General features: G+C 47.3%; 1 protein-coding gene across 3 annotated transcripts in view; it reads left to right on the forward strand.

Annotated features, from left to right (window-relative positions):
- The first annotated feature begins 1,055 nt into the window (after positions 1–1,055).
- Positions 1,056–25,145, forward strand: part of LOC140205208 (sorting nexin-17-like) — a 31,318-nt gene continuing 7,228 nt past the window's right edge. The window contains exon 1 of one of the 3 annotated variants that reach the window (XM_072272638.1): positions 1,056–1,127. In XM_072272638.1, the coding sequence (XP_072128739.1) occupies positions 1,119–1,127 (9 nt within the window). In that variant the 5' untranslated portion in view covers positions 1,056–1,118. Of the gene's footprint in view, positions 1,128–21,796; positions 22,002–24,284; positions 24,473–25,145 lie in introns of those variants that run through there. The other 2 variants (XR_011887812.1, XR_011887800.1) reach the window with 2 other exon arrangements.

Here is a 25,145-nt window from a genome sequence, read left to right on the forward strand (position 1 = left end):
GCACTCTCTCTAAAGCTTCTACATCTTTCCTACAATGAGGTGGCCAGGAATGAACACAATAATCCAAGCGTGATCAAATCAAGAGTTTTACAGAGCTGCAACATTATAAAGTCGATCTAGAAATGCTTGTGTATCCAGTGAATATGATGAAGCACCATACATATGAAGGACTGACCCACTATAAACAAGACTGAGCTGCAGATATGCCAGCCACTCCTCCTAATATGTTTGAGTCAGTAGCCTGATCCATATTCAAAGACTCAGCAGCCAGATTAGATGCATATGTCACTACCATCATGAGGCAGCTGGACAGAGGCTGTCCTTGGAGTCAGTAAAGCAGCCAGCATAATCAAAGACTCCACCCGTCCTAGATGTTCTCCCTTTTACTCCCTCCTGTTGGGTAGATGATATGAAAAACTGAAAGCACATACCACTAAGCTCAAGAACAGCTCCTATGCCACTGTTATACGACGGTTTCCTAATACAATAAGATGGACTGTTGACCTCCCAATCTACCTTATGTTAAGACCATTAGACATAGGAGCAGAATTAGGCCATTCGGGCCATTTATTCTGCTCCACCATTCTATCATGGCTGATTTATTATTCCTTTCAACCCTATTCTCTGCCTTCTTCCCGTAACCTTTGATATCCTGACTAATCAAGAACCTATCAACCTATCAAGAACCTATCAATGACTTGGTTTCCACAGCTGTCACTGAAACCGTACTCAGCTTAGAAAGAAATCAGGCCCATAAGATCTTGTCTAATCCTTTCAACCCACCTTGTGTGCTATTAGGCCCATAATTAATATTTAAGGGGCACTCCTATTCAAGTCACTGCTCCATTCTGAGTGTGGAAGGATATTGGAATCAGTGGGTCAAGTCCAGCACGATCCTGTTCAATACTGAATGCAGCTCTAGCCACTGAAATGTAATTGATTGAAATAAATACAAAAGTTTTCCTCTGCACCCTCAATACCAGAAGACCACTAGAACTTTTTAATTTTCATTGCAGGAAACATTTAAGATTCATCCTCAAGCTATCCACTTGGAGATTCTTCTTGCAGATGGAACAAAACTTCTCATTGACACCAATACATGTGACTCAGCAGAAAGGATGCTGGCGGTAAGTTTTCTCTTCGTACGCTCAGCTGCCACAGGAGTTCCTCAAACAGTGGTCCCTGAGTGCTTGCTCGTGATCTTCTGCTGCTGTGGTCTATCCACTTCAAGGTTTAATGCTTTGTGCATTCAGAGATGCTCTCCTGCACACCACTGTTACATGTGGTTATTCAAGTTACTGAAACCTTCCTGTCAGCTTGAACCAGTCTGGCTATTCTCCTCTGACGTCTCTCATTAACAAGGCATTTCTGCCCACAGAACTGTCAATCGCTGTTCTCTTTTTTTGTTTCTTCCACCACTCTCTGTAGAATTCTAGAGACCGATGTGCGTGAAAATCACAAGAGATCAGCAGTTTCTGAGATACTCAAATCACCCCGTAAGGCATCAATAATCATTTCACAGTCAAAGTCACTTAGATCACATTTCTTCCCCATTCTGGTGTTTGGTCTGAACAACAAATGAACCTCGTGACCACATCAGCATGCTTTTATGCATTGAGTTGCTGCCACATGATTGGCTGATTAGGTTATTTGCATTAACGAACAGCTGTACCTAATAAAGAGGCCACTGAGTGCATCTGTGGAAGGAAGAATGTGTATTGCATAGCTTAATAGACTGGGAAAATGACCAGACTGCTGTCATGCATTCTCGGCATCAAGCTCCCTTGTCTGTCTTGACAGAATTGCTGTCAGATAAAAGGCATGGGGCAGAGATCTTCGGCTGCTCCCTCCTACAGATTAAAAAAATAAAATCCCATCACATTAATTTGAAGAGGAATAAAGTTCTCTCTGGTGTCCTGGCAAACATTTGTTGCTTAATCAACATTACTAATTGGGCTTATCTGGTTATTACTGAACTGTTGTTGGTGGGGCCTTGCTGGGCAGACATTGTTTGTCATGTTTCCACTGTTACAATGTTTGAATATACACTCTGTGGCCACTTTATTAGGTACACCTGTACACCTCATTAATGCAAATATCTAATCAGCCAATCACGTGGCAACAACTTAGTGCACAAAAGCATGCAGACCTGCCCTACAGCAACTCAGTGTGTGACCAAATTGTGTTTGTTCTTTCGTGATACATGAAATGATTCAACTATGCAACTGAAGAGCTGTTAACATAAAAACAGATACCAATGCCAAGTCAAATTTTCTGCTGACAAAATTCAATTATTTTGAAGGCTGTGCATAATGGCTGGATTAGATTTGTGTTCATAATTGGCATGTGAAGCAAATGCTGACTTGTTTTCAACCAAGTAGGAACTTTTATGCTGGCTGTCATCAATGTGTTCTCCAGACTGAACAGTTGTGTTGGAAATTTGTCGCAAGTGTTTTCACTTAGAGTCACAGAGTGGGACAACATGGATACAGGCCCTTTGGCCCAATGAGTCCATGACAACTGTGCTTTCCACCTCTTTTGTAGCTCCAAACCATAACACTAATTTAAAGGAAAAGACTGAGAGTCCAAAGTACAAGTCAAACTTCAGTTTTTTACTTTAAGTGAGGTGTGCACGTGTGACGTGTTGGTATGATAACGTATGCCATTTATGTACTTTTACAGACAATCTGTAATACATTATGCAAACAACAAAGAATACTTAATCAAACAATATATTTATAATATTTCTCAAATATTACTAAAATATTAAATGCAGAACAACCAATTTCCTGCATTCTGTACTTCTCCCTCCAGGCCTCTCTCCTCCATTACCTATCCAAGTACTTCTTGTATGATTCCTTTGTGCCTGCCTCAAATCACTTGCTCTGGCAACTCATTCTGCACATTCACCAGCCTCTGTGAAATAGTTGCTCCTCAGCTTCCTCTAAAATCATCCACCGCCCCCTCCATCCTGAACCAGTGCACCCTAGTTTTGGACTCTCCTACCTTGGAAAAGAGACTGCTATTATCCATCTTATCTATACCGCTCAATCTTATCCACTTCTATAAGCTTTACAGGTGAGCTTTTCTTGTCATAGGTACATCAAGACATTCAGACATACAGTGAAACGCGTTGCGTGCATCGGGGATGTGCTGGGGGCAGCCCACCAGTGTCACCATGCTTCTGATGCCATAGTATAGTCACAACTCACTAACCCTACCCCCAATGTGGGAGGGAACCGACAGCATCACGAGGAGAACATACAGAGAGCAGTGGAAATTGAACCTCAATCTTATTCCCGGCATGCTGTAAATTGTTGCGATAACTACTACACTACCATGCCTTTCCTCATTCTGCTATGTTCCAATGAGCAAAAACCTAGCCTGGCCAACCTCCCCCTGTAACCCAGGCCCTCTAGCCCTGGCAGCATCCCCTCATATGTTATTTCTGGACTCATCCCTGTTTAATCACATCTTTCGTGTAAGTGGATGACCAAAACTGTACAAAGTACTCCAAATATGGCAGCACCAACTGCAAAATAACATTGCAACTCCTGTATCCAATGCCCTGAATGAGGTGACCAGCATGCTAAACATAGTTTCACCACCCTGTCTACCTGGCATTGTTCATTCAGTGAACCGTGCACTTGTACTCCCAAGTCCCTCTGTTCCATTTCATTCACCGGTGCCTAACCATTTATAGAGTAAATCCTGTGCTGCTTTGACTGTGGAATTCATTGCAACAGATGGCCGTGAAGGCCAAGCTGTTGGATATATTTAAAGAGGAGCTTGATAGATTCTATATTAATAAGGGCATGAAAGGTTACAGGGAGAAGGCAGGAGAATGGGGTTGAGAGGGATAATAAATCAGCCATGATCCAATGGTGGAGCAGACTCAATGGGCTGAATGGCCTAATTCTGCTCCTTTGTCTTATGGATTTTCCAAAATGGTTTGACTTATAGCCACTTAGTCTAAAATGCAGTGTTTGGTGATGTGACACTTTGTAAAGGACAATCCTAAAACCAATGGGAGGTTCAGTGAGGAAAAGGTTTGCAGTGTTTACCTGTGCTGATGTGAAATCCTCCCAGTTCAGTGGCAAGACAGGTGAACCATTGTCAGTGACCCCTTCCGTGTCATTCACCCTTCACCTCCGAGGATCGTCACCTTGTCATGGTGGTCAGGCTTGTGAGTTCCAGAGATCAGGAGACCAATGCCTTCTGGAGCTCCTGGCACTTATAGGGACTGATAGGGTCACCCGTGGTGGAAAGGTCAGGGGTGAAGTTCCAGACAATGAGTGATCCAACCAAGACCTTAACAGTTGAGCAGGCTTAAGGTGATGGCGCCTCACAGCAGCAGTGAAGGTGGAGGGATCCTGTAGCTGTGAAGGGTCCCCAGTCATCTTGCCGCTGGATACCACTGGACCCTGACCCAGATCTGTCAAGGAGTGTGTAGTGGCTGCCCGTGCATCAACCACTCCACGTTAAACAAAATCTCACACGGGCGTACTCCATTCAGAGAACCCACCCGAACATTGTAGAGTTATGTGGATCCTGGATCAGCCTCTACAGCCACCTGAAGACCCACCAATAGACAACACGTTAGGAGAACATGATACTCGACCCGATCGACTATTACTACTACTGCTACTGCCAGTAGTCACCGTGACTACCCTTCGTGTAGTTCTGAGTGTACACTGGCTGCTCTGCTGAGTGGCTCACATTGTCCATGTGTCTGGCACCAAACTTCCAAAACAAACACTCCAGGTGGATATAAAAAAATTTCCCATGGTAGAACATAGAATGTTACAGCACAGTACAGGCCCTTTGGCCCACAATGTTGTGCTGACCTTTTACTGTACTCTAAAATCAATCTAACCCTTCCCTCGTACATAGCCCTCCATTTCTCTATCAGCCATGTGCTTATCTAAGATTCTTAAATGCCCCTAATGAATATGCCCCCACCACCACCCTGGCAACATGTTTCACACCCTCAGCACTCTGTTAGAGAAAAATATAACTCTGACATTCCCCTCCCCATACTTTCCTCCAATCTTCTTAAAACTATGCCCTTTGACATTCGGAATTTCTGCTCTGGGAAAATGTCTCTGCCTATCCACTTGATTTACTGTATGCCTCTGTCATCCTGTACATCTCAATCAAACCACCTCTCATCCTCCTTTGCTCCAGAGAGAAAAGCCTTGGCTCATTCAAACTGGATTGGAGATCATGCCTTATGAGAATAGGTTGAGTGAACTCGGCCTTTTCTCCTTGGAGAGGCGGAGGATGAGAGTTGACCCGATAGAGGTGTATAAGATGATAAGAGGCATTGATTGTGTGGATAGTCAGAGGCTTTTTCCCAGGGCTGAAATGTCTAATATGAGAGATCCCAGTTTTAAGGTGCTTGGAAGTAGGTACAGAGGAGATGTCAGGGGTAAGTTTTTTTACACAGGGAGTGGTGAGTGCGTGGAATGGGCTGCTGGAGATGGTGGTGGAGGCAGATACGATAGGGTCTCTTAAGAGACTCCTGGGTAGGTACATGGAGCTTAGAAAAATAGAGGGCTATGGGTAACCTGAGGTAATTTCTAAAGTCAGTACATGTTTGGCACAGCATTGTGGGCTGAAGGGCCTGTATTGTGCTGTGAGTTTTCTATGTTTCTGTGTTTCTGTCTTCATAAGATAAGCTTTCTCGTCCAGGCAGCAACCTGGTAAATTTCCTCCGCACTCTCTCTCAAGCTTCTACGTCTTTCCTATAATGAGGCGACCAGAACTAAACACAATACTCTAGATGTGGTTTAACCAGGGTTTTATAGAGCTGCAATATTACCTCAAGGCTCTTGATCTCGGCCTCCTGATGAATGAAGGTCAATACACCGTATGCCTTTTTAACAACCCAGGATAGTCTTAAGACCTCCTTCAAAATGTTTAACATCTTCAGTGTCTTGTTGGAGAGTATCAGGGAAGTTGATGTACATCCTGAGTTGCTATGATGAAAAGAGAGCTGCACAGAGATATTGGAATATGAGGATACCACACTGAGATAGAGATACCCACCCACCTACCCTATCTTACTCCTCTGAGGAGGAATTGCAGCTCCCATGTTGCTGTTACCAACACTGAAACCATCTCTTTGGCTGAACCCCCCAGTCAGTTCAGCCTCTTCCTCTTTCACTGTAACACTGAACATATTCATCAATATCCATAAACACAGGAGATTTTGTAGGTGTTGGAAATCAAGAGCAACACACAGTCCTGGAGGAGCTCAGCACCTCAGGCAGCATCTATGGAGTGGAACTAACAGTTGATGACTCGGGCTCAGACCCTGCACCAGGACCCAACAGTTGACATTTTGGGCCAAGATCCTTCACCAGGACCCAACCGTCAATGTCTTGGGCCCAGACTCTTTACCAGGACCCAGCAGTCGGCATCTTGTGCCCAGACCCTCTACCAAGACCCAGCAGTCGGCATCTCGGGCCCAGAGCCTTCACCAAGACAGATGAGGGGTCTTGGCCTGAAACGCCAGCTGTTTATTCCTCTCCATTGATGCTCCCTGACCTGAGTTCCTCCGGCATTTTGTGTCTATGTCATACCCAGGTTCAAAACTGTTGAATCAGCCTTTTCAGAAGGATTCTGGAGCACATCACACTGCACCGTACATATATTTATATAAAAAAATATTCCCACTGGTTCTTTTTCCAGCCACTTGAATTCTGCCTCTTGTGATCCTGACCCCTCTGCTTCTCATTTACCCTTAGAGGCTCAGGTTGATGAGATCGTCCATACGTATTTTGTAGGTAAAATGTTTGATTGAAATGCACCAACAATATAAATACAATTTGTGGATCTGTTTTGAATAAAACCAGTCGATTATGATTAAATAGGTTTGTCAGAACTGGGCCTGTTATGTTTATTATTTAACTCGATGTTCCTGTTTGAGCTGAGTCGCTGGTTAATTGGGTGCACAAATATTTGTGTAGTCAGGAGTTGTATTGTTACTGCAGTTTATCTCCACTTTTAAACAGAAATAGTTGTTGGATATTTGGATGATTGAGCTGTATCATTGGCGTGGACTCCTTCGACTCAAAACTGAAGTCAATATCAACTCGGTTACAAAGCATTCCCCTAATACATTCAATTAAGTCCTTAAAAAGCCAGTTAAGAACAGAAGAGGGGGAGGATATATGACATGTACGTCAAAACTTCCAGTGACATGTGCCATTCACCATGCAGGCACGGCCCTATCTGAAGGCAGGGTTCTGATGAGTGACTATAAGACATAGATGCAGAATTAGGCCATTCAGCCCATTGAATTTACTCTGCAATCCCTCTCAATCCCATTCTTCTGCCTTATCCTTTGATGCCCTTACTCAAGAACCTATCTACGTCCACTTTAAATATACTCAATGACTTGGCCTCCACAGCCATCTATGACAATGAGTTCCATACATTTGTCACCTTCTGGCTAAATAAATTCCTCCTCCTATCTGTTCTGAAGGGAAGTCCTCCTATTCTGAGACTGTGCCCTCTGGTTCTAGACTCCCCTCCTGCAGGAAACTCTTCCCACATCCACTCTGTCTAGGCCTTTCAGTATTTGACAGGTTTCAATTAGATCCTCCCTCATTCTTCTAAACTCTAGCAAGTACAGGCCCAGATGCATCAAATGCATCTCATATGTTAACCCTTTCATTTCTGGGTTCATTCTCATGAATCTTCTCTGGATTCTCTCCAATGCTAGCACATCCTTTCTTAGATAAAGGGCCCTAAATTGCTCACAATACTCCACATGCAGTGAAAGGTTATTGGTTGGTATGAGTCGTTAACTTTGTTTCCCTCTCCGTAGATGCTGCCTCGTCTTCTGAATATCATAGAGGCACGGCTAGTAGTGTTGCTGCCTCATAGCTCCAGGAACCCAAGAGCAATCCTGACCTCCAGCGATGTCTGTGTGAGCTTTGCATATTCTCTACGTGACCATGTGGGCTTTCAACCAGGCTGTCAAGTTTCCCCTCACCCAAAAGGCAAATGGCTTCAGAAGTGACTCAGCCACTATGAACTGGCCCTACTGGGGATAGGTGGCAGGAGTGACAGGAGTGTGCAGACAATGGGTAATGAGGTAGATCAGTGGGGGACCTGGGAAAGTTTTGTGAGTCCGTATTTTGCGTGCAGTGTTGGATGACGTGCACACATGCAGCCTCAGGTAGTGCTGACAACAATATTTGAGCTGCACTCATTGGAAGCTTACTCAGTGGGCAAGCTACATTGGTGCCAGAAGCATGGTGACATTTGCAGGCTGCCCAGCACAGTCCTCAGACTGTGTCAGTCGTTGACACAAACCATGCATTTCACTTTATGTTCCGATGTACACGCGACTAATAAAGCCAATCTTTATCTTCATCTTTAACTTTGAGAATTTTATCAAACCTGTTGGACAGAAGTGTTGGGAGAAGAGAGGAAATGGAAGGTAATTATACATAAGAAAGGCAGTAAGTATTTGTTAAGTGAAATGTTTTCCATCCATGTACTCCTGTAACATTTAATGTGTTAGAAATAGCCCCAAGTAATATTTTAGGGAATTGAGACTGAAGTTTGGTGGGAAAGCTCAATACTTGATCTTTTTTTTGTCTGCAGCTTTGTATTAATGAGGCAATTGGCCAATATTTTAAAGAGATCCATAACAAATGTCACCCCACCATATTTCCCATGAAGCGACCTGTCTTATCGGTCTGACGCCATCACTTTTCAGCTATCTGGGTAGAAACAGCTTGTACTTGGTTCCGTCCACCCATTTGGCTTTGCCTTGTACCTTGACCGCTGTACAGGTGGTTAGCAGCACTTGATAGGGTCCCTTCCACCTAGGAGAGAGAGTGGTTTAATATATACATAATCACCTGGTTTAATCCCCATGTTTGGGCAGCACTGCGGTCACTTTCCCTTGGTTCATTCTAATAGCTTCCCCTGAGCACTGATTCCCAGTGTGGTCAGTACCATAGCCTACATGTCCTAAGGGAACATTAGGGGAAATAAAAGTCATTGGTTTGGGGGGCATTCAAGGTTCTTGGGGGGACAGTAAGCGGCACCCTAACTTGAGGTATGAAACCTGAGTGACCTTGAGTAGAGCAGGCACTTCTTAAAAAAAAGGATGAGGCACTGGAACACAGGAAGGACCATCGCTCTGCTGGCGGCGAGCACTCGTCGTCACAATGTGTCTGAAATTTGGCAATCTCGTCCGACCTTACCAACCAAACGGACATTATTGGGGATGCATACATTAGCAACCAGGGTGCCCAACAGTTCCCCTTGACATGCAGCATGGAACGAGTTCATGCAATTTAACAGTTGGGAAGTCAAGTACTGTACACCCTCTCAACTTTCTCTACAGATCTACGGAAAGCAGGTCGCGCAACGATACAGTGCTGGCCGGAACCAAGAGCCGGTCAGTGAACCTGCTTTGGGGATTATGAGACCCGACGTAATTCAGAACGTGCATCAAATAGCCAACTAGAGAGCAGGCTATTCTGGACTGGGTTTTGAGCAATGAGGAAGGGTTAATTAGCAATCTTGTCGTGAGAGGCCCCTTGGGTAAGAGTGACCATAATATGCTGGAATTCTTCATTAAGATGGAGAGTGACATAGTTAATTCAGAAACAAAGGTTCTGAACTTAAAGAGGGGTAACTTTGAAGGTATGAGACGTGAATTAGCTAAGATAGACTGGCAAATGACACTTAAAGGGTTGACGGTGGATATGCAATGGCAAGCATTTAAAGGTTGCATGGATGAACTACAACAATTGTTCATCCCAGTTTGGCAAAAGAATAAATCAAGGAAGGTAGTGCACCCGTGGCTGACAAGAGAAATTAGGGATAGTATCAATTCCAAAGAAGAAGCATACAAATTAGCCAGGTGCAATGAGACCTGGGTGTCATTATACACCAGTCATTGAAAGTGGGCATGCAGGTACAGCAGGCGATGAAAAAGGCGAATGGTATGCTGGCATTTATAGCGAGAGGATTCGAGTACAGGAGCAGGGAGGTACTACTGCAGTTGTACAAGGCCTTGGTGAGACCACACCTGGAGTATTGTGTGCAGTTTTGGTCCCCTAATCTGAGGAAAGACATCCTTGCCATAGAGGGAGTACAAAGAAGGTTCACCAGATTGATTCCTGGGATGGCAGGACTTTCATATGAAGAAAGACTGGATGAACTGGGCTTGTACTCGTTGGAATTTAGAAGATTGAGGGGGGATCTGATTGAAACGTATAAGATTCTAAAGGGATTGGACAGGCTAGATGCAGGAAGATTGTTTCTGATGTTGGGGAAGTCCAGAATGAGGGGCCACAGTTTGAGGATAGAGGGGAAGCCTTTTAGGACTGAGATTAGGAAAAATTTCTTCACACAGAGAGTGGTGAATCTGTGGAATTCTCTGCCACAGGAAACAATTGAGGCCAGTTCATTGGCTATATTTAAGAGGGAGTTAGATATGGCCCTTGTGGCTACGGGGGGGAAGGCTGGGGCGGGGTTCTGAGTTGGATGATCAGCCATGATCATAATAAATGGCGGTGCAGGCTCGAAGGGCCGAATGGCCTACTCCTGCACCTATTTTCTATGTTTCTATGTTTAATACAACGTTACAAACCTGGAGTATGGTTTTATTCCGTTCCCGTCAGATCAGCTACACCCCAGGCGTCTTATTAGTAATGAAGCCATGAAACCATCAAGATTGCAGGGACGTTTCTGTAAAAGACACCCCGAAACTATCATGGTCGGGATCGGGGTCCCTTTAAATTTAGCTTGTTTATGTTACGATCCGGACCGTTGATTCCCTGTTTTCCCGTGTCCCTCGACTTTGGTGATTAGAGGCAATTAACACTCGGCTGAACCGGTAGTTTATAGTCTCCGGCTTTCAGTCATTCGGTGTGGAAGCGTCTATAAGGTTACGGCGTGTTAGTGTTATCTGGCCGGAGCAAGCCTAGTCTCCGCCCGGAGCGAGTGCTGGTTATTCGCTTCTCACCGGAGCAACCCTGTCCAGTTACCTCGCCGAAGCGAGCCTGCAAAGTTTCCTCATCAAGGTGGGTCCATCAGTTAACCCGCCGGAGAGAATCAAGAGTCGCTGTCTACTGTTCTTGGACCGAGTCGAGAGCCCGGTACTACCTGGAGGTTCCAAGCACCACGTCCTGGCTCTGGCAGCGAACTTTCACACATGGTGTGAGCAGAATTATCTGCAGCTTAATGCGAAAAAGACTAAGGAGCTGGTGGTAGACCTGAGGAGAGCTAAGGTACCGGTGACCCCTGTTTCCATCCAGGGGGTCAGTCTGGACATGGTGGAGGATTACAAATACCTGGGGATATGAATTGACAATAAACTGGACTGGTCTAAGAACGCTGAGGCAGTCTATAAGAAGGGTCAGAGCCGTCTCTGTTTCCTGAGGAGACTGAGGTCCTTTAACATCTGCTGGACGATGCTGAGGATGTTCTACGAGTCTATGGTGGCCAGTGCTATCACGTTTGCTGTTGTGTGCTGGGGCAGCAGGCTGAGGGTAGCAGACACTAACAGAATCAACAAACTTATTTGTAAGGCCAGTGATGTTGTGGGGATGGAACTGGACACTCACAGTGGTGTCTGAAATGAGGATGCTGTCTAAGTTGCATGCCATCTTGGACAATGTCTCCTATCCACTACATAATGTACTGGTTGGGCACAGGAGTACATTCAGCCAGAGTCTCATTCCTCCAAGATGCAGCACAGTGTCATAGGAAGTTATTCCTGCCTGTGGTCATCAAACTTTATAACTCCTCCCTTGGAGGGTCAGACACCCTGAGCTGATAGGCTGGGCCTGGACTTATTTCATAATTTACATATTACTATTTATGGTTCTATTACTATTTATTATTGTGCAACTGTAATGAAAACCAATTTCCCCTGGGATCAATAAAATATGACTGACTATCCCAGTACCACATCCATGTCCTGGCTCTGGTGGCACCCAAGTTACCATGTCCTGGTTCTGGTGGTGCCCAAATTGAGTCTTGTCCTGGCCCTGGTGGTCTGTGATTCCTGTACTACCCCCTTGTCTGAATCCCTTCTCTAGCCCTTGTCTGCAACCCCTGCCTGCACTTCAGTCTAGTTCCATCACTGGAGCTAGATGGGTACTGCCTGGTGTTCATTTGTGTTGGTCTTGTGTCTTGTCCTCACCTCCATGGGGTAAGTCAGGCCATCTTGCCATTGCCTTGTGGCATGTCATGTCCTGGCCCTATGTCCTGTACCCAAGGAGGGGTCCTGACTCTGTTCTGTGTATGTGTCCATGGTTCCATGTACCTGCTGCTCTCCTGAGACTGAGGCTCTGTCTTCCATGTTCTTCCTCTCCCAGCCCATGTCATGTCCATGCCTGGTTCTGGGGTCTGAGCCCAAGGCAAGACCCAGGTATTGGGTCCTTGCCCAGCCTTGGGCTCGGAGTCCATACCTTAGCCTCTTCATGTCTCCTCTAGTTCTGGGAGCTGATTCTGAGTCCAAGCCCAGACCCTTGGCCCTAGCCTAGTCATAGTCCTCAGTCCTTGTCCAGTTTGCTACTCCTGCTCCTGCCTAGCTCTCCTGGTATTGAGCAATAAACTAAATCTAAGCAACTTCACAAGATGTGTCTTGCATTTGCGTCCACCCTTGTTCCCAATCCCCTGCCATTGTGACAGAAATGGATACTTTAAGGTATTACTCAGTTCCAGAGGTTGAAAGAAGCATTTGAAAAGTGTTGCACACTCGAGTCATTTGCCAAGAAAGCTAAAATTGATCTTGATAGTGGTCCCATTGCTTCTTATAACATTTCCAAAATGATAGTGAAGTGTGGAAAATTTCATACAATTGGTGAAAGATTAATAATGCCTGCTGTATCCATGTGCTCACTACTGTTATCAAAATGGATACCAGTATTTTAAAATTAATTCCCCTCAGTAACAACTCTGTAGCTTGGCATATTGACAAAATGAGTGAAGACACTGGGTATCAAATATGAACAGAGCTTCAAAAACAGAATGTGGGATATGACTGGATGAGTCAACTGCAAGACCATGTGGTATTGCTAATATATGTATGGTTTGTCAAAAATGGGTATGTTTATGAAGAGATTCTCTTTTGATTTTTTTTTTTACAATGGAAAATCAATCTACAATGAGCTCAATGTATATTGAAGATAAAAGTATTCCAATTAGGAATGTGATTGCTTGTGTAACAGATGGGGCACCATATATGACAGATCACCATGCTAGTTTAGTGGCATTTATGAAGAAAGAAATTCCAAGTCTGTTTGCAATTGATCGTCAACATCTCGCAGCCAGAAACCTCAGCCACCGACTTTTATTTTCAATATCTGCTATCAACAAAACCCATCCATTAAATGGCAGAATATTTCAACAGTTATGTGAAGATGAAGAGTTTGAACAGTTGCTTTTTTTTTTGCACTGAAGTGTGTAGGCTGCCAAAAGGCTGCTGCTTAAAACTTTTTTTTTTGACACTGGTTGAATTTTTGCTCAGTCTACAAGAGTTTGGGAAACAAGATTGAACTTCTATGTGGAGATGTGGCATACTTAACCAATCTGAATGACAAAATATTCTAAATATGAAACTTCAGGGTGAGAATTTCAATTTAATCCAGACAAAGTGCTGTGTGCAGTTATATTGGAAATTTGGAAAATATAAGCAAAGCATTGGGGGAAAAGAACATTGAGTTTCCCTGCATGGGAAATATGGCACTCTTTCACAGATGGTGATTTGCAAGCGTACTGCTTACACTTGTAGTCACTGAAGAAAGATCTTCAAAATTGGGTAATTAACCTATTTCTTTGCAAGGTGGAAGAATGGGAAGAGAGCTTGCAAGAATAAATTATCAAAATTCAGAATGATGGAGCAGCAAAAAATGCTTTTTAAAAATGCTGCCTTTTGTGGTATCTGGCTACATAGTCATACGAAGTTTCCTCGTCTTTGGAGAAAAGCCAAACTGCTCTTCATTGCACTTCTGTCCTACCTTGTTGAAAGAGGCTTCAGTGCAGTGAACTGCATACTCACAAAAATCGGAAACCACTGGGACATTGTTACCTATGGGGACTTAAGGTGTTTGCTGTCACAATTTGAACCAGGTATTTCAACTCTTGCTAAAACCACCAAGCTCAAGGATCACACTGATATTGAAGCTGTTGTACAGTGCACAGGTACTGTGTAAACTAGGCTTAAAGATAAATAAAAAAAAAAATTAAAACAATCGTTTTTCTCATGTTAGCTAATGGTAGACATGTTTTTACACTTGGGGGTGTGGAAAACATGATGGTGCTTTAGGGGGCATTGGGAAATATGAAAGTGCTATAGAGGTGTGTTGGGCTAAAAAAGGTTGGGAAATACTAACTAAGCCTTTACTATTCTAACTAAGCCTTTACTATTCTAAGGTTTTCTCATCAGACCCTATCAGCGCTGTTTGGGCACTTTACAAAAGGCGTCTCGAATCTGTGGCCATAGGTCTTCCCGGCAGTGCTTCAAAAGGGGTCAATGTGGTGGTCCTGTTAACATAATTTCTCAAGGTGACAGCCCCTCAGGCCATTTCAACCCCACCTCTTGGCATACTTTGGCCAGAGTGTCTTTCATTACTCGATTCATCCTTTCTTCTAATCCCAATGCTTGTACCACTCTCAGGAGAATCCCAGGGTTTGTCCCAATGCTTTAGTTAATTTTCCCGTAAAGTGTGTTTCTTTATCACCATTGTCATCCTAGTATCATCATTTCGTGTGGGAAAGGCCTCTATCCATTTAGAAAGCATGCCCACTATTACTAACAGATATTTATAGTCCCCACTTGCTGGCATATGCACAAAATCTATTTGTAGATTTACAAATGGTGCCACTGGCGTGGGCAGATGATCAAATTTAACAGGGGCCTTCCAGGCAAATCTCAAGTTCTAACCAGCTGTTCTTCTGCTACTATTAGCCCTGCCACAAACTGCTGCTGACGTATTTGTGTGTCACTCCTCCTTTTCCGGCATGTCCCTGGCCATGTGCCAGTCTAACAAGGGCATAGGAGGAAACTATGGGGACCAATGGGGCGGCCATCAGAGCGTGCGACCATAATCCATCGGCATCACGGCGGCAGCGTTTATTTTTCCAAAGCTGCTGTTCTTCTGCGCTGGCCGCCGGCTGTGCAGCCAGAAAGGAATCTGTGGTAGAGGGTGAAGGTGTAGACTGTTATAACACACACAAAATGCGAGAGGAACACCTATGGAAAAGAGTACAGTTGACATTTCGGGCCAAGACCCTTCATCAGGACTGGATGAAGAGTCTCCAGTTCCGATGAAGGGTCTCGGCCCGAAACGTCGGCTGTTTACTCGTTTCCATAGATGCTGCCTGGCCTGCTGAGTTCCCCTAGCATTGTGTGCGTGTTGGATTTCCAGATTCTGCAGATTTTCTCTTGTTTATGAGTAGACTGTTATAAATTCGTTGAAACGATTATGGAAGGGGCGGCCGACGTAGCGGTCGCATCGGTTGTAGGATTACTTGCGCCTCAGGGTCGGAGCTACGCGTATGGGCTGCATTCACATTTTATTACAGCGATCTGCTGGGGCAACAGAACAGCCTAGAGCAAAGTCTTTATAAGTTGAGCATGTTGTATAGGTTCACCAAAGGAGGTAATAAGTCCTCTGTGCTGCCACGGGGCACTGAAATCATGCAGTACCCCAAAAGCATATCCCGAACCGGTATAGATATTCATAGTTTTACCCTCAGCTAAGATGCAAGCTCTCGTTAGTGCAAATACCTGTAGCTCAGCGGCTTGCGCTAATGTTCCTGAAGGGGGGGGGGGACCCACTTCCAATACCTCATGAGGAGTCACTGCAGCATACCCAGACAGTGCCCGGTAATGCCGCCCTTCACCATTCCCCATTCCCATTTCCCTCTCTCACCTTGTTTCCTCACCTGCCCTCTGCTGCTCCCCGCCCTTTCTTCCTTTCTTCCATGACCTTATGTCCTCTCCTGTCAGGTGTCCCTTTGTCCAGCCTTTTATCCGCTTTACCAATCAAATTCCTAACTCTTTACTTCACTCTTCCCCTCTCCCGGTTTCACCCATCATCCTGTTTCTTCCTCCTCTCCCCCACCTTCTCACTCTGACTTCTCATTTTTTTTCTCCCCCCCTCTCCCCCCCTCTCCCCCCCTCTCCCCCCCTCTCCCCCCCTCTCCCCCCCTCTCCTCCCCCCCTCCCCCCCTCCCCCCCTCCCCCTCTCCCCCCCTCTCCCCCCCTCTCCCCCCCTCTCCCCCCCTCTCCCTCCCCCCTCCCTCCCCCTCTCCCTCCCCCTCTCCCCCCCCTCCCCCCCCCTCCCCCCCCCTCCCCCCCTCCCCCCCTCCCCCCCTCCTCCCCCCTCCTCCCCCCTCCTCTCCCCCCCTCCCCCCCCTCCCCCCCCTCCCCCCCCTCTCCCCCTCCCCCCCCTCCCCCCCCTCCCCCCCTCCCCCCCTCCCCCCCTCCCCCCCTCCCCCCCCTCCCCCCCCTCTCCCCCCCTCTCCCCCCCTCTCCCCCCCTCTCCCCCCCTCTCCCCCCCTCTCCCCCCCCCTCTCCCCCCCCCCTCTCCCCCCCTCTCCCCCCCTCTCCCCCCCCCCCCCTCCCCCCCCCCTCCCCCCCCCTCTCCCCCCCCCCCCTCCCCCCCCCTCCCCCCCCCTCCCCCCCCCTCCCCCCCCTCTCCCCCCCCTCTCCCCCCCCCTCTCCCCCCCTCTCCCCCCCTCTCCCCCCCCTCTCCCCCCCCTCTCCCCCCCTCCCCCCCCCTCCCCCCCCCCCCCCCCTCTCCCCCCCCTCTCCCCCCCCCCTCTCCCCCCCCTCTCTCCCCTCCCCCCCCTCTCCCCCCCCCCTCTCCCCCCCCCCTCTCCCCCCCTCTCTCTCCCCCCCCTCTCTCCCCCCCCCTCTCTCCCCCCCCCCCTCTCTCCCCCCCCCTCTCTCCCCCCCCTCTCTCCCCCCCCCCTCTCCCCCCCCCCTCTCCCCCCCCCTCTCCCCCCCCCTCTCCCCCCCCTCTCCCCCCCCTCTCCCCCCCCTCTCCCCCCCCTCTCCCCCCCCCCTCTCTCCCCCCCTCCCTCTCTCCCCCCCCTCCCTCTCTCCCCCCCCCTCTCTCTCCCCCCCCCCTCTCTCTCCCCCCCCCCTCTCTCTCCCCCCCCCTCTCTCTCCCCCCCCCTCTCTCTCCCCCCCCCTCTCTCTCCCCCCCCCTCTCTCTCCCCCCCCCTCTCTCTCCCCCCCCCTCTCTCTCCCCCCCCCTCTCTCTCCCCCCCCTCTCTCTCCCCCCCTCTCTCTCCCCCCCCCTCTCTCTCCCCCCCCCTCTCTCTCCCCCCCCCTCTCTCTCCCCCCCCCTCTCTCTCCCCCCCCCTCTCTCTCCCCCCCCCTCTCTCTCCCCCCCCCTCTCTCTCCCCCCCCCTCTCTCCCCCCCCCCTCTCTCCCCCCCCCCTCTCTCTCCCCCCCCCTCTCTCTCCCCCCCCCTCTCTCTCCCCCCCCCTCTCTCTCCCCCCCCCTCTCTCTCCCCCCCCCTCTCTCTCCCCCCCCCTCTCTCTCCCCCCCCCCTCTCTCTCCCCCCCCCCTCTCTCTCCCCCTCCCGTCCTGATGAAGTGTTTTGGCCCGAAACGTTGACCGTTCCCTTTTCCATAGATACTCTGCTGCCTGGCCTGCAGAATTCCTCCAGCATTTTGAGTGTGTTGCTTGGATTTCCAGCATCTGCAGTTTTTCTCTTGTTAATGTCTCACCAACATTAGGTTTACACGATGAACCACAAGTAAAAAGAATCAGATCTAGGTTATCTAAAGGGGTAGATCTCAAATCAGGAAGAGGGGAGCTAGTGCCTTCCACAGTCATGTCGTTCAGGGTCACTGTGAATAGGAACCAGGGTGTCTGAATTAAGGGTGGGTAACTCTTTTAAAAATCAAATTTAGCTTTGATAGTAATGTGACCTCATACCCTGTTGGCCTTGCTGCTGTAAAGCAGGGGTCCCCAACCTTTTTTGTACCGTGGACCGGTTTAATATTGACAATATTCTTGCTGACCGGCCGACCGGGGTGGGTGTAGGGTTGCCAACGGACAAGAGTAACAGTCAAATTCAGGACACTTGGGTTTACCCCGAGAAAGACTACCACGACCATGAAGCCTTGCGCGGGCACCTGTGTGCGCATATGTGTACATGCCGATTTATTTTCTACAAATCATTTTTGGCGATTCTGTTCAGTGAAACTACATTGTACATACATTATTTCTACTTTATATAGGCTGTGTATTTATCATCTCATTCCTGCTTTTACTATATGTTAATGTTATTTTAGGTTTTACGTGTTATTTGGTATGATTCGGTAGGTTATTTTTTGGGTCTCGGAACACTAAAAAAATTTTCTCATATAAATTACTGGTAATTACTTCGCTTTACGCCATTTCAGTATGAATGTTTTCATAGGAACGCTCTAGTTTAGTAGCGGAATACGGGACAAGGACGATCCTGTATGGGGCAAACCAATTTAGCCCAATATATGGAATGTCCCTGCTAATATGGGACAGTTGGCAACTCTGGGGTGGGGGGTGTTAATCACAACCAGAATATAGGTGATAAGTCACTTATAAGTGGCTAATACACTCAATTTTGTTTCTAAAAGGATTTATCTTACGAATTTATTATTAAGCACACAGCGCATGTTTTCCTGGCATGAATATAGTGATAGGTCAATTATAAGTCACTTATAATTCAATAGCATCATAACATTTTAAGTAACATTTGGATATTAAGCACACAGCACATATTTTCTTCGTATGAACGTATAAAACGATTGCAACACGCTAATATCGCTGAATCGTGGCTGGGCTTGTTTCCCTGCAACAAGATGGTCCTATCGAGGGGTGATGGGAGACAGTGATATTCGAAGGGGGTTCCTTATGTCCTGTGTATTCCGCAATTTAGTTTTCTTTGCATTCATTGCAGAAAACCCCGTTTCGCAGAAATATGTTGGAAATGGAAGCAACGTTTTCAATGCTTTCATGGTTATCTCAGGATATTTAGCCTTGACTTTGACCCAGAATGCCAGCAGTGATGTTATGTCAAATGTATTTTCAGCCCGCCGTCATTTGCAAGCTCGAGGAGTTGATATCCTCCCCGCGCTGACATGGATGACGCGTGCGTACTAACCTCGCGTGCGTTCAAGCTCAACAGTGTGTGACAGGGAATGAGGAAAGGTGCAGCTGACTCCTATTGCCAAATCATATTGTTTTCTCACGGCCAGGTAGCACGTGCTTTGCCGTCCGGTACCGGTCCGCGGCCTGGTGGTTGGGGACCACTGCTGTAAAGTATGTGTTCCTGTGGAACTGAGGAGCAGCATTACCGCGCGAGGAGTCAACACTGTGTAGGAATGGTCCAATATTATAGGCACTATCATTGAACCATCACTCCGGTGGAGTAATATGCCACCGGTCTTTTCAAGCCGCCGTGTTCCTGAGTCAGCATGGCGCGGGTAAATCGTTCCTTTTCACTAGTATGTAACTGGAAGGATTTGGAGTAGCCAATAGTGCCCAAGATTGATGCGTGGAGCAGTTCATTCTTCAGAGCCTCAAGTGCCTGTTTCATTTCCGGGCTCCACTGGCTTTGAGACGGTGCGTCCTGTATGTAGCTGAGCGTATCATAGCATCATAGGCTCGGTATTCAGGATCCCAATATCGACAGTAATCTGTCATCCCGAGCAATGCAAGCAACTGGTTTTCTAAAAAAAAATTAGTACGATTGCGGATTTCAGGACCAAGTCTTCTAGTGCCTTGCCGCAGGACACAGCCCAAATAGGTAGCAGACATTTGGCAGAACTGTCACTTAGATATTGAAGTTCGGTGTCCACGGGCTGGCTGGTGGTGTAACAGCGTTACACTTACAGGGTCTTTCTGGAAATCGCTATTGGCTTGGTGGCTAGCATATTGTAAACCGACAGTAGTGCCTGGTAACAGTAATGTATTCAGTTCGCCCCGCACAGCAGCTCCATATACAGTACCGCTAGTCTCCCAGTGCATCCCGAACGCAAACTCGTCCAGGTGTATTGCTGTCCATTATACGTAAAGGCGAATAGGTATTGACTGTCCTCGTGCAAGGGGACCGAGAAGAAGGCGGAGCAGAGGTTAATAACCGCGTACCATCCAGATTCGGGTGGTATAGAGGGCAAAATGGCGTTTGTGTCCGGTACAACCGGGCGGGAAAAGGGGCTGTACTACCTGGTTGACAGCCCACAAATCTTGCATAAACTGCCATGCGTCCGGCCTGCCCAGTTTTGGGATTGGCAATGTGGGGGTCCCACATTTCTCTTTAGTGTGACACGGTGAGGTGCCGCAGAGGAAACCAGACCCACAGGACTGTGCAATACCCGCAAGAACGGGTCGGCTTCTTTCAGTCGAAGTGGAGAGTCATACTGAGGAGAGGGGTTGGGCTTTCCCGTCTAAAGATACAAGGGATCCTGGAAAGGAGAGTCTTAAGAGGATTTGTCACTATCACTCCACTACCGGGACCAAAAGAGGCTACGCCAACAGAAGGTGCCCCGAGTTTGCTTTTTTAAGCGCTTCACCATCGGACCCGGCGATACATGGTCTCCACCCGGGAAGTAATTTATCTGAGAAGGGGGCTGCATTCCGGCGGCCATCCCTTCGGAGCTAAAAATATTTGGCCTTAAAGCACAGATTATAAATCTCTCTGTCTTGAGCCACGGTTTTTTTTCTCTTGTATCCATCATCAACATCAGGAAACCGGAAAGCAGCTGTGCAATGTAATTTCCTTAGTAATTGGTAATTAGCCCCACCAAAAAGCCCCCCGATGTGGTTTCATTTTCAATTACGGATTGCAGTATATATTTTCCCAGGGAATCCCCTTTATCTGCCAACTACATAGGACAGGCGACTCCTTTTGATTCACAGATTGCGTTAATTCATCGCCTGAAATCGTGGCGCATTGGGGTCAGGCAACTTGAGGTACAAGCCGTCTGTAGTTCGCCCAAAACTCTTCGACTCAATATATTGACGGGTGACTTTCGGGCCACTGCAAATAATTCTTGTACCGTGTGGTCTCCCAATTTAATATTAACAGATCCGTATAAAGGCTCTATGATGGGGATTCCGCCTATCCCCACAGCCTTAACATTTTCCCCTCCCTTTGGCAAGTCCACAGAGGGGGATACGGACGATAAGGTAGCGCCGGAATCGGTCAGGACTTGCACCCTTCTCTGGGCCTACTTGTATTTCGGCTATGGGGTCTTTCACGGGTCTTGTAGAAAGTCTGGTCATTGCAGCCTGAATCGCCCAGCCCCATTGCTGATCCTGGGAAAAGGGATTACTCTGAGTGTATATTCAAAGAGTCTCTCTCTGTCGCTCTCGCTCTCTCTCTCTCATCTCCGCTATTTCCCTCAGAACGGGTGCGACACTCCCGTGCGCAGTGTCCCTTTCTCCCGTAATGATAGCATGCATCCTGATCTTTATCCTTCTTTCTTTCTCTTCCTCCCCCATTTCCACTCCTGCGACCTCTTCCTTCATTACGCCCTCTTTCCTGCTAAACACACTGCCCCTTCGCTTCCCCAGTACTTTTAAACAATCCATTGCGTCCCGCGTTAATTAGACTTCTTCCCATGTCTTATTCTGTCACTCCAGGTTAGAAAATTTCAATTCGGGCAAACAGTTTAAAAAGGTTTGCACCGCCAATGCCAAAGGTCCATCCCGTTCCAATTGTATTCCTGCACTATTTTCCCACGCCTCTTTAAACCAGGAAATGAAATCTGTTAAGGGCTCATCCTTTTTCTGCTGACATCTGGCGACCTTCCCAGAATCACTATGCTGTCTGAGCCCTGCTAGGATTGTCTCTTTGGCCCGTTCTGACCATGTCTGCATACTGAAGTTGACGTCACCTCCACCTTCACTCGGGACCCAATCGCCATTTGCTCCCCGGGGGTACAGCGTTGTTTGAGGGCGGACCAGGCGATGCCACAGGAGACCCGCAGGAGTCGCTGCACATCTCAGGGTAAAGGGTTAAACATTCCATTACTAAACCATTGTGGAACACGACAGGTTTCCTGATGGGGTTAAGGGAGTCGCTGATAATACTCCCAGTTTCCGCAGAGGTCCGGGGCTTGAGGATCGGTATATCTCTCATCATTATTCGGGGTACTGTACCCGCGTATGGGTTGTACTTGTCAGGTAGCTCACTTTCCCGATAGCTGTCGCTAGGTCCTGCCACCTGCTCCGTAGCCTGTACTCTCCCGGTCTGTGACCGCGTTTGCATCCCTCCACCCTGTGTCATGTCCGCAGTTGGTGACTGTTCCCGTTCCATGGGTGCAGACGGACCCCTGTGCTCGAAACACTGGATGGGGAAACCTGTCCATATGAGGGAAGCTGGTTCCCGCAATGGGACTGAGACAATCGTATTTGTCCTTGCAGCTGCCGGGCGGCCTATGTTGTGCGGCGGCCATTGCTACATCCGTAATAGGAGCTTCCGGCAGCCCGTCATTTAGGATCCTAGGAAAGAGTCCCACAGGGGGAGGAAGACTGGGAGGGTGATGTGGATCCACTTCCATTTTTTTGTTTTTGCCTCCTCTTAGGTTTAGGTTTTGGTGGCTGGTGCCTTTTGGCCACCCCTTTCCTCCTGTGGTCGATAATCAGCCCTTTGATTTTGCCGACTTTGAGTGCGAGGTTGTTATTGTCGCACCATTCAACCGAATTTTCAATTTCAATTTCCCTCCTATCTGCCGATTCGTCACCACCAACAGTCTTCTGCGCGATAAGCTCCTATTTGTTTGCAAAGGAAGATATTCCGAAGGCAAAATTTTGGGATGGTCGCTGATGTTTGTCATTGCCTGCAACAAGAGTTTGACAAATGGAGACATACCGACTTATGTTTAGTCTGCTCTCCCCGTGGAGTCTGTGATGGTTATGAACTATTTAGCCTTGGGATCATTTAAGACTGTGTTGATTGACATATGCCACATCTTGCTGCATACATGATATGATGGTGACAGCTCTTTTTGAATGGCGTCCACAGTATTTTAGAGAGGGAGAGCAAGCAGTCAGATGAATGTCATAGGAAGGAAAAGTAAAGAAGTCCGGAAGAGAGAATTTAGAGAGCTAGGCAGAAAACTGAAAAGCGGGACCTCCAGGTTAGAAATTTCTAGATTGCTACCTGTGCCACGCATCAGCGAAGATACAAATGCAGAAGTAGGACGATTTGGCGGATAAATGTGTGGCTAAGGAGCTGGTGTAGCGGTAGGGCTTCAGGTTCTTGGATTATTGGGATCTCTTCCGGGGGAGGTATGAGCTGTACAAAAGGGATGGGTTGCACCTGAACCTGAGAGGGACCAATATTCTTGCAGGTAGGTTTGTTAGAGCTGCCAGGGAGGGTTTAAACTAACTTGGCAGGAGGATGGAAACTGGAATGAAGGAACTCAGGATAGGGTGAATGATAAAAGAGCACAGATAGAGTGCAGTCAGATTGTCAGGAAGGGCAGGCAGATGATAGGACAACATTGCAGCCAGAAGGGTGAGTATCAATGCATTACTTATACTTTATTGTCACCAAACAATTGATACTAGAACGTACAATCATCACAGTGATATTTGATTCTGCACTTCCCATGCCCTGGATTACAAATATTAAATATTAAAATAGTAAAATTAGTAAATATTAAAAATTTAAATTATAAATCATAAATAGAAAATAGAAAAATGGAAAGTAGGGTAATGCAAAAAAACCGAGAGGCAGGCCAGTATGTCTGGAGGGTACGGCCCAGATCCGGGTCAGGATCCGTTCAGCAGTCTTATCACAGTTGGAAAGAAGCTGTACCCAAATCATTTAGGGACACAGAATAAAAAAGAGTAGCAAATACAGTATTCAAAGTGTTATATCTCTATGCAGAGAGTATACGACATAAGATGGATGATCTTGTTGCACTATTACAGATTGTCAGGTATAATGTTGTGGCCATCACCGAATTGTGGCTGAAGGGTGGTTGTAGTTAGGAGCTGAATGTCCAAGGTTACACATTATATCGGAGGGAATAAGCAGAGGGGGGTAGTGTGGCTCTAATGGTAAAGAATGGCATCAAGTCAGTAGAAAGATGTGACATAGGATCAGAAGATATTAAATCCTTGTGGGTTGAGTTAAGAAACTGCAAGGGTAAAAGGACCCTGATGGCAGTTATATAGAGGCCCTGTGTTGCCCTTAAGGTATTTATTTGACTTTGTTGGGTCTACGCTTTAAGTCATTTGTTTGTAATTATCTTCTAGTTAAAGTTAAAGGTTGATAATTAAGTTACAGTATAACAAAGGTAAATTTATTGTCTGAGGTATATCGCGGCATGCGATGACGTCACCTCCGGTTTCGTCGTGTCTTATGCGTAACCTCCGGTTGGGGAAGGTGTGAAGGCGGGTGCCATGCTTGCAGCATGATGGCGAAGTGCTCCGCTTCTACCCACAAAGAACCATTATAGAAGCAACGCCGTAAGTTCATAAGAATGTATTTGAAGTAAAAATATTAACGCGGTTTTTTCTGTTAAGGAAGCGGCAGTTGGGGCGGCTTTTCAATTTCCACGCGGGGTGGGCTTGGGCCCGGGGGCGGTTTGACGGGACCCCCTCGCCCGCTACTCGGGGCAGCTGGAGACACTCGCTAAAGGAAGAGAGCGCGCCTGGTCTCCAGAATGAAACAGACGCTGTGGCCTTCTATATATTGGCGAGACCCGACGCAGGCTGGGAGACCGCTTTGCTGAACATCTATGCTCTGTCCGCCAGAGAAAGCAGGATCTCCCAGTGGCCACACATTTTAATTCCACATCCCATTCCCATTCTGACATGTCTTTCCACAGCCTCCTCTACTGTAAAGATGAAGCCACACTCAGGTTGGAGGAACAACACCTTATATTCCGTCTGGGTAGCCTCCAACCTGATGGCATGAACATTGACTTCTCTAACTTCCGCTAGTGCCCCACCTCCCCCTTGTACCCCATCCGTTATTTATTTTTATACACACATTCTTTCTCTCACTCTCCTTTTTCTCCCTCTGTCCCTCTGAATATACCCCTTGCCCATCCTCTGGGCCCCCCCCCCCTTGTCTTTCTCCCTGGATCTCCTGTCCCATGATCCTCTCGTATCCCTTTTGCCAATCACCTGTACAGCT

This window comes from Mobula birostris, chromosome 1 (genome assembly GCF_030028105.1).
Source record: "Mobula birostris isolate sMobBir1 chromosome 1, sMobBir1.hap1, whole genome shotgun sequence".
NCBI classification, from domain to species: domain Eukaryota; kingdom Metazoa; phylum Chordata; class Chondrichthyes; order Myliobatiformes; family Myliobatidae; genus Mobula; species Mobula birostris.